At 37.9% G+C, this 10,545-nt stretch overlaps 2 protein-coding genes across 2 annotated transcripts; one reads left to right on the top strand and one right to left on the bottom strand.

Moving 5' to 3' along the window:
- Positions 1 to 655: 655 nt before the first annotated feature.
- Positions 656 to 2,683, bottom strand: LOC122282462 (L-type lectin-domain containing receptor kinase VIII.2-like). Its single transcript, XM_043094411.1, has one exon. It carries the CDS (start codon positions 2,681 to 2,683, stop codon positions 656 to 658), a length of 2,028 nt encoding a protein of 675 aa, XP_042950345.1.
- Positions 2,684 to 4,974: 2,291 nt separating this feature from the next.
- Positions 4,975 to 7,649, top strand: LOC122282021 (zinc finger BED domain-containing protein RICESLEEPER 2-like). Its single transcript, XM_043093927.1, has 3 exons — positions 4,975 to 7,158; positions 7,251 to 7,326; positions 7,433 to 7,649. The coding sequence occupies exons 1-2, from the start codon at positions 5,082 to 5,084 to the stop codon at positions 7,298 to 7,300; spliced, it is 2,127 nt and encodes a 708-aa protein (XP_042949861.1). The 5' UTR covers positions 4,975 to 5,081; the 3' UTR covers positions 7,301 to 7,326; positions 7,433 to 7,649.
- The last annotated feature ends 2,896 nt before the right edge of the window (positions 7,650 to 10,545 follow it).

Genomic DNA, 10,545 nt, shown 5'->3' with positions numbered 1-10,545 from the left:
CAACCACGACCACATTGCAACCAGCTATGTATAGTGCACAAAATGTGCACGGCAAGCCGCGACCCTACCTCTACTGTGAGCTCCCATGTCCTAGTCGAAGGTGTCGCTTGGACCGCTAGTGACTTTTGTATACCCTGGGATGGTCCTTGACCACCATGGTTGGTGCGGGGAGGGGGGAGAGAGAGGCACATAGGAGGATGGGAGTGGAAAGGTACAGGGAGAGAAGGGGGAGAAAGGAAAAAAAAAAAAAAGGAATACGTGGCACATTATCAGTGTGTGATCCCTCTATAAGATCCCTTTGTGTCTATAGTGTTTACTTTAGGAAACAATTCTTCAAACTGACTTGCAACATAGTACGTAGAACTCTTTGTTAGATTCTTTTGGGGCTTTAGTGTTTTCCTTTATTTATAATTTAAAGTATTGCATTTAATCATCGTCATTTTATTAATTTAATTAGGTGCAATTTCTGCTCGGTGGGAAAAAGAAGCTCGCGAGAAAGCGATCAACCTGCAATATCTCACTCGGTCGAAGGATACACCTCCCAATATTGAAGAGTCAACCATGCGCGCATGCGTGCTAACTTCACCTTTTATTATACATTTTGAGGTTAATTAAGTACACCTTTTTCTTATGCTAGTTTGCCAATGCTGGGAGATCAAGCCCGGCCAGATAGGCGTGCAGTACTACTCTGCTTTGGAAACAGCTCGGCTGGTCGACTCGGTGGCAGCTTAGGGACCGGTTTCTGTGTATTCAACAACTGCACCACCTCTTCCATACACGGCCTCCCGTTGTTCTTGCTCAATGTACAACTCAGACCGATTTCCAGAACGCGAACCGCCTGTTCTGAGTTAGCACAAAGTCCCAATACCCTCTCGTCCACCACCTTTGCCTTCTCTCCGCTCTCATGCATGCTCCATGCAAATCCTAAAACACTCATCTCTCCTACGCCTCCTCCCAACGCCACCGTCTTTTTTCCTGCTATGGTTTCCAACACGAGCATCCCGAACCAGAACACGTCCTCGTTCATGCTAGCCACCGATTCAGCTGGCCCAGCCTTATCTCCTTGAAAGAAGATGAAATCATAATCACCCAATACAGCTTGATTATTAAGGTCGAGAAAGACACTGCTGGCTTTGAAGTTTCCATGAGCGAGTCCTTTAGAGTGGAGGAAACACAATGCCTCTGCAATCTCTTTGATGAGTTTGAATCGCAGACTCCAAGGGAGAACATCCAGTCCATACAACCAACGATCTAGGCTTCCATTTGGAAAGTAGTTAAACACAATGATCGTCTCGTATTTCTCGCAACACCATCCACGAATAGGAGTCAAACCCGGATGATTAATCTGGGATAATTCATCAATTCTCTGTAAAACTCGCCTCGTAGCCAAGCGCGATGATTTCAGGTATTGACTCGAGAACCGCTTCATCGCCACATGACGCCCATTAGGGAGTGTTCCTCTGTACAGAACACCTCTAAAATCACTTCCCAATATTTCTGATTTTCCAAAACGCCGCGTGGCTTTGAAAACTTCAACAACCGTGTACCGGCGAGGCTTTTTCGGTGACGTGGGCTTCTGCTTCTTGTCAGCCAGAAGAATAAATGACTCTGTGCTCTCCCTGCGCATACTGTTGCAATAGTAAGAGCTCAAAGCCAACGTACAAAGTCCAAGCACCGCAACAAAGATCAAGAAGCTGCTCGGCGGGGCTCTGTAACCACTATCGGTATATTTGGAGACTTGGCGAGCCAAATTTCTATGGCAAATTCTTGCGGAAGGCTTCCGCAACAAAGTTTGAGTCGTAGATGAAAAGTTCCAAGACAAAACGCTATGAATTTTTGTTGACTTTCCTGCGGAGGCCGAGAACCCGACGAACATGTATTCTTGAAGGAAAGGTGAGAGATCTAGCGGAAAAGATAAAATTGGTTCCGATGGCTTAGAGTATCCATCCGATCCGAGATGGACGTCGATCCTTCTACGCTGACCGTCGTAGGTTATCCAAGCTCGATGAACTATGTTACTGTGTAAAGAAACGTTTGCTTTTGATGGATTTGCGGTCTTGAAAGAAACGACGCTGCCGAGATTGACACCTACGTGGTCATCATTGGGATCCCCAAATTCTGGGTCGAGAGTCGCATCGAACTCCACGTAGAAGACTTTGTAGTGGTTGCATACATCATTAAGGACGCCGAGCCAGGGTCCCGGCCTACCGACCGTAAACTCGTCTGGTACGATAATAAAAGCAAGGCCTCCTTCGCCACCGTGACCCTCGCCGGAAACTGACCAGTCATTGGTGGCGGCGGTCAATTTGAAAGAGAAGGTAGTTTGAAAAGAAGCTGGGGTACGGGTTAATGGGTCAAAAAGCCGGACAGGGGAGGCATAGATGGCTCTGCCTGCTCTGTATGTAGGATGATGATCAACTGTGAATGCTGATGCATCAGGGATTTGAATAAAACCTTGTGAGATTTTGGAGCTTCCTAAAAGCGTAATCATGTCTTGAATCTTGTAAGGATTTAGGTTTGGGTTAAAGTTTGGGAAGTAAAAGTTCTTGGATACGTTTGTTAGAGTAGTTCCTGCAGTGCGGAGCGCATGCACTGCTATGGCAAACTGCTGGTTTTGCATCAGAAAAAGTAAGAATGTGGGCCAAAAGAGCAGCAGCCACCACAAAGATGGACGAGAATCCATAAATTCTATTTGTAAGTAGGGAATCATATATGTGATATTCCCACTAATTTATAGCGTGCATGTATAGATGGTGCACGTACGACTACTACTGCTGCTATTATTGCAGACTTCGGCTAGGGATGGTTAATTAGTTAATCAACTAAGCGGGAAGATAACTGGTCACTGGCGAGATAATGCTGATCAACGTGATCAAAATTAGACCACAAAAACGTCGGACGTAATTCTAAGACGTTTACTATTATTTTTATAAATTTTTAAAATAACATTAATAAATATTTTAAATAGAACCTAAATGAAGGGTCCGAAATTGCCAAGTCAACAATCCACTGTCAGGTCCTAAAAAAAAAAAAATCCACTGTCAGGCTATTCAAAGGGTACGTAGGTGATCAATTAACATATTAATAAACATATAAAATTATTAATATTGACAACATTTAATTTAAAAACAAAATAAATTAGGTGTATCTAGGGGTGTGCAAAAAAGGCCTTGGGCCGGTCCGTCCGATGAAACCGAGTTGAGCCCACCCGACAAATGCCGGGTTCTTCGGATCCAAGTCACCTACGGGTTGAGAGAAATCCATATCGGTCGAAACCGATAGATCCGCTGTAACACTTTCACTGCACAAGCTCTTCCTCTTAGTTTTAGAAACCCTAGCCACTGCCATTCGACTTCGCCGTTCGATTTCGCCGTTCGACTTCGCCGTTCGTCTTCGCTGTCCAAGCCGGTAAGTCCCTCTATTAAACACATTTTCCCCTGAATTGAGCGATTATTTTGTGCCCCGGATCCTTCCTCTCTCTGTTTGCAATAAAAAGATGATCCCCTCTCTGTTTTTAGAGCTTCGTTTCTAACTGCATTGATATGGATATCTGCATTTGGTTATGTCATTTTTATTAGTGTTTACTGAAGTTGGTTTTAATTCTTTTTCCTGAAGAGTTACTGTTGCTGGTCAAAAAGAGCTTCACAAACCTGAGTCTGATCGCTCCTGCATACATCTCGAGTTTGATATTTCAGGGACTGGCATTACGTAAGTTCATGAATTTTTTTGGGCATTTTTCTGAAGTTCATTGTTCTGCACTATTTCTTTGACGGGTTATATTGTGTCTCCGATTGGTTTGGCTGCTTTTTGCTCTTTTGGCAAAGATGACATGGATAAGAATTCTGTCATTCTGAATATAGACAATGCACTTCAGGATTAGTTTGGTTTTGAGGCATTCCTCATCAAAATGGTTGATTAATAGAAGTGACCACATTTAGATGCTTGAGCTGGAATCCTGGACTCAATAGATTTTCCTTGTTCCGTCTGTATCATGTTTGCAAAATTGACCAAAAGATAAGATGATAACTGCATTTCTTCGTGTGAAAGTAGTGGATGTCTTAAAATAGCCATTGTAAGGATTTCTTTGAATGATTGGGAAATTGTATTGGGTTTACTCAGGGCTTGTGGAAACAATAATGAACAACAACATGGTAGTGTATACGTGCAAATTAACCTCATCATTAGTTTTAGTCTTCTACGTATGCGCCTGATGATGACACATATGCACTTCAAGTCAAAAAATACACATACAAAGCACTTTCTTACCATATACAAAGCACTGGGAAATGAACTTGCACTTTGCATATACATTCTCAATTTTTTCTGGAGCTATGTACTCTCCCTGTGCCAGCTTGAAAATGTTTTTCTTCCTAATTTAATTGGAAAAACTCTGTAAGTACTTGTGGTCACAACCAAAATAAATTGATCTTACTTCGTTAATGGGCTCAGTAGAATGTATTGTCTGTACAATTCTGACCAGATATAAGAGGTAGGGAGCAAAAAGTAGATACAACCATCTTGTCTAGTAAAAACCTTCTAAACATAGCCTATTTACGTGTACTTGGGCTTCGGCAAAGCCAGTGCTTGCTTTGAAGAAATAGCATAAAATACTCAAACTATAGCATGTGCATTGTTGCTCAATGAGCAAACTTTCTCCGTTAAGGTGAACAGCCAATGTATAACTGTAGCCCCTGGATTTATAAATGATTTTTTCTTTAAAATAGAACTAACTAGTTGCACACCAGTGCAATGCGCTGGAAAGAGTCCCTGAATTCATTATAAGAAAATAAAAAATAAAAACCCCTGATTTAGAGCTGCTTTGTACAGGGTTTTTTTTTTTTTTTTTTTTAAATGACTGCTGATATTTACCTTAATACTTGCTCTTCATGACAGAATGAAAAATGTTGGTGGCCTTGAAATCATTTATTATTCTTAAATTAATGCCATAAAACCCTGCAATAAATAAATAATCAATTCATATATGGATTGCTTCTTGTACCAGTTTTATATTTGTGTGTGTGAGGCTGGATGCATTACTAATATCTTGATTTTTGTGTGTAATATTATATGTCAGTTCATATATGGATTGCTTCGAAAGTGACACTCATACCAATTTAAGAGATAATGAGACGGCTACTCCTTTGGATAACCGATCACAAAAGGCATCAAATATTAATTTGTCTAGTGACACAAGTCTCCCTCCTCGTAAAAGGAGGGCAAATAAGGACCCCTCAGTAGTGTGGGATCATTTCACTAAAATAGATGGATGCCCTTTAAATGACCCAAAAGCGGAGTGTAATTATTGTCACAAGCTTTACTCTTGTCATCCCAAAAGACATGGTACATCAAGTATGCTGCAACATCTTGGTATTTGTAAACAACATCCTCATAGAATCAGATTTACGGATCAACAGAATATGAGTCGTGATGGGCCTCTTGAGGGAGTTGGAGATAGTGATGTTAGTAACTCAGCAAATGCACATAAGTTTGATTTGGAAACTGTACGAATGGCAATTGCTGAAATGATCATTTGTGATGAGCTTCCATTTAGGATAGTAGAAGCCCAGGGATTTAGGAAGGTATGTAGATCTCTTGAACCAAGGTTTCAAGTGCCATCTCGAACCACTGCAGCAAGAGACTGTATTAAACTGTTTAAAATGGAGAAGGAGAAGTTAAGGAAAATTTTTAAGACGGTTGGGCGGGTTAGTTTAACCACCGACACATGGACGTCAATTCAAAACTTAAATTATATGTGTCTTACTGCACACTTTGTTGACTCTAACTGGAAACTACACAAAAGAATTCTAAACTTTTGTATGATCCCTAATCACAAAGGAGAAACTATTGGAAAGTGTGTAGATTCATGTCTACAAGATTGGGGCATTGACAAAATCTTTACTGTTACAGTTGACAATGCTTCCTCAAATGATGTTGCCATTGATTATTTGAGAAAATTTGTAGGAGGTCATTTGTTTGAAGGGAAGTATATTCACATCAGGTGTTGTGCCCATATAATGAATCTCATTGTGAATGATGGGCTAAGAGATTGTAATGATTCAATCATAAGGGTGCGCAATGCAGTTAGGTATGTTAGATCATCTCCCGCAAGAATGGAGAAATGCAAAAAGTGTATAGAGAAGGAGAAAATTGATTGTACAAAATTGGTATGTCTTGATGTTTCTACGAGATGGAATTCGACTTATCTAATGCTAGAAGTTGCAGAAACATATAAAAAGCCTTTTTTGCGATTGGAGAAAGATGATGATTCTTTTGTTCGTTATTGTCGTAGTGTGAACTTGGGCCCCCCTAACTCTAATGATTGGGAGAGAGTTAGAGTATTAATAAAGTTTTTGAAGATTTTTTATGATGCTACTGTGAGACTTTCTGGCTCTTTATATGTCACATCTAATTCATATTTCCAAGAGCTTTGTGGCATACAATCACATTTGTCAAAAATGAGTCAAAGTAATGATGCAGTGTTGAAATGTATGGCGGAAAATATGAAGATTAAGTATGACAAATATTGGGGATCAATTGAAAAGACAAACTTGTTGATATTTATTGCTGTTGTTCTTGATCCAAGATGTAAATTTAGTCTTTTGTATTTTTGGTTCAAAAAGATATATGGTGGTAATTTAGTCGAAGAAATGATTGCAATAGTGAAACACTTGATGATGGACATTTACTGGGAGTATAGTATTGTGTATGGGAGTTCAAGTGGAGTTTCCTATTCTGAGCCTCATTCCTCAGTTGATCCTACTATGATTGATTCTGATTCTCAACAGAGTTTTTGGATTGAGTATGAGCAAGAAATTATTGAGTCTAATTTGATGAACAAATCAGAGATTGATCAGTACTTAGAACATGGATGTGAGGCACGAGTTCCAAATTTTAATATTTTGGATTGGTGGAAGATCAATGAAGTAAAATATCCTATTTTGGCAAAAGTTGCACAGGATGTAATGGCCATTCCCGTTTCTACAGTTTCTTCTGAGTCAGCCTTCAGTGCAGGGGGTCGTGTGCTTGACCCATTTCGTAGTTCACTATCTCCAAGAACAGTTGAGGCACTTGTTTGTACACAAAATTGGTTGAAGGATCCAATACCCATTGATCTTCGTGCCTCTTTGGATAATATTGAAAGCTTTGAGGCGGAATTAGGTAATGAATTTATTTCTTATTTACATATTTATTAAATTTTTTCATAATATTTATTTTTATATCATTTTAATAATCATCATGTTTTTGTTTAGAGTTTGGTCCAAAATCAAGCTTTGCTTATTATGATGAGATTGAGGAGTAACTCAAGGCTTATGCTCTATATGAATGGTATGATTTTTATTTTCACTCATTTGTATATGATTTGCATGAATTAAAAATTCTAATTTGATTTTCCCCAATGTTAGTTTCTAAACCTTTGATATTGGATTTGTAGATTCACTTGCAAAATGGTGGATTAAAATGGAATGTAGGTAGTAGCTTTGGAAGCCCAAGGATGAGCGGAGGTTTTTGAATTATAAGGGATGCAGGGGAATTTTGTTGCTGCCTTCTCAAACTATGGAATTGGTTTTAATAGGTTTTAATGGCTTTAACAGTAATTGTATAGAAAAAGATGTTTATTTTGCAATTTTTTTATTGATAGTTTTGTACTATTATTTTGCTCACTCCTTAGTAATGAATTGATGTTGATTCGTATGGGAAAAACAGATAATCAACTCACCTGTAGGAACCTTCAGATTTAAAAAAAAAAAAAAAAAAAAAAAAAAAAAAAAAAAAAAAACCGATCCGTCCGTACAGAACCGCATGTACGGACGGGTTGGGTCGGGTTGGCGCGATTTGCCAGTTGGGTCGGATCGGATCAGGCACAGATCTGACTATTTTTAATCGGGTTGCAGGCCTAGGTGTATCTCTTCATTTGAGAATTGTAATATTAGTGTTAGGGAATTTTTTTCCCTAGCCCAAAAGGCCCCGAGGTTGAGCCTAATATCTAGGGGCATGTGCCGACCAAGCCACCAAGCTATCGATCAACTTGATAAAGAGCTCTCGATCTGAATAATCGAATTCGGATCTTCGGAGCAGAGGTCAGTGCACTATCTAGGAAGTGTGAGAAATTTGCCTCGACGAAAAGGGATAAGAAACGTGCTATTTCGACGGGACTAAATCTTAGGACGAAACAAAGGATTATGCCACATTAAATATGTCATTTAGAGGATTATGCCCTATTAAATATATTTCCAGAGAGTCACGTTGCATTAAATGGGTATATGGTGGAAAGAACTTTGAAAGGACATCTGTGATGCCCCCAAATTTCGTTTGGGATCGGACGGACATTTGAAGCGTCGAGACATGCAACACAAGGTTACCTGCCCCCGTTCATGACATATAAGATGCAATGTTCCTAACATGCATCTAACATTATGCAATATTCGCAGCGGATAATTTTTTTTTTCTTTAGCAATACTATGCACCAAATTGAAAATATCCCAAATGCTTAAAACATACTTCATACATAAAGACCCATTGAGTAGATCACAACACTAGTCCAAAATGGTTATGATCTAAAAAATATTAAAGATGCAACTCCATTGTACAAGTAGTAATTTACGTTAACTACTATATTAACATTGACGTCGCACCATCGCTTAGTCAACTGTGTCTAGTTGATCAGCTCCTGATTCTCCTTCAGGTCCTGTAACAAGATCTACCATTCGGGGGGAATGGTAGTTGAGACTACCAAAGTGAGATTTGATTACAAATCTCAGTAAGTTAACAAAAAACTTCCACACAAGCTAATGATGCATGCATGACAGTAAAAGCATAAATGCATAATCAAATTCATAAGTAATTAAAGCATAACTTGGCGTACAACATAGCATAATTGACATAACTTAAATTGAAACATGAACTGAACTTGACTTGACATGAACTTGATCTGAAACTTGACTTAACATGAAAAATACATACTCCACAGTTGTTGTGGCCCCATATATTTTACGTGTAAATACATATTCTACAGTTGTTGTGGCCCCATGTATTCTACACAAACTTGACTTAACATGAAAAATACATACTCCACAGTTGTTGTGGCCCCATGTATTCTACGTATAAATACATACTCCACAGTTGTTGTGGCCCCATGTATTCTACACAAACTTGACTTAACATGAAAAATACATACTCCACAGTTGTTGTGGCCCCATGTATTCTACGTGTAAATACATACTCCACAGTTGTTGTGGCCCCATGTATTCTACACAAACTGAATGTATTCAAGATGAAACGTGACTGGAAAACGAAAGGACTGAAGCCCTGACGTAACATAACATGATTTGAACATAACTTGAAATACATGACCAACTTGAGATAGAAACATTTCGTAACATGGCATAACATATAATAGACAACATATTTAACATGACATACTTGTAATCTACAGTAATACATGACAGAATATATTATGTAACAGATAAAAATTGATGACAGAATAAATTCTGTATAATAGACAATTACGTGATAACTTGGAATGACATGACATATATGATAACATACATACATACATACATACATTGTAGTTCCTTTACTTAGCACACATACACAGTAGACTGCTAGTAAGTTAAAAGCTAACTTACCTCGATCTCCGCGTTTCTTATAAAACTTCAAGTGTGATCACGAGGAACTGTAATTAGTGATTCTAAAAGTTAGAACTAAATCACTAAAAATTTGAAATATGAAAAATACTAACTTAAAGAGTAAAATTTTCATTTTACTCTCTACATGTGGGAAAATGACCGTTTTACCCATAACTTAACGATTTTGCATACTAACTTCAAAAGTTTCCAAAATTTACATTTCTCATGTAAATTTTGTCCTAAATTTAAATATCAACTCAGAAAAATTTAAAACAAAACACAACTATGAAGAACACACTATGGCCGAAACATCCATAGGCCATTTCCCTTTATTTTTGTTGCAATTCCTTCCAACTTCAAAACTCATGCTTAAACCAAAATTTTACAACAAACATATTCCAATTCTAAGTTCAAAACCATATTTAAAACATCCATGTAGAAAAAGCTAATAATTAACACCAAACTTTTTTATAAAAAGATCCAAGCACTTGAATCACAAGTTTTGACCTTAAATCAAAACATCTCCAAGAATTTCAAAAATCAAATCTTACTTCTAACATATTCATAATATCATCCTAACATCAACCATGCTTTAAATCATCAAACTAAAGTAGCCAAAATCACAAAATAACATTTGGAGTTTTTGGTTTTACACTTAGTCCAAAAACAGAAACTTTTTCCTCAACTAGTTTTGATAAATCTCTTGATCTATGACTTATAAATATATGATCTTCAAACCAAACCATTACATGGTTTAAAAAGATGTCCTAAAACATATATAAGCTTCTAATTCAAGATCACATAGTTAGAAATTAACCAAAACATAAATTTAGCCAAGAATATCCACACTTTGGCTTATTTGAATATCTCTTTGCATAAAATTTCATATCTTTGAAACTAACATCAATTATATTCAAAA

Source organism: Carya illinoinensis, chromosome 11, assembly GCF_018687715.1.
Source record: "Carya illinoinensis cultivar Pawnee chromosome 11, C.illinoinensisPawnee_v1, whole genome shotgun sequence".
NCBI lineage: Eukaryota > Viridiplantae > Streptophyta > Magnoliopsida > Fagales > Juglandaceae > Carya > Carya illinoinensis.
Note: the sequence above shows the minus strand (reverse complement) of the source record. Positions and strands in the feature narration are given on the sequence as shown.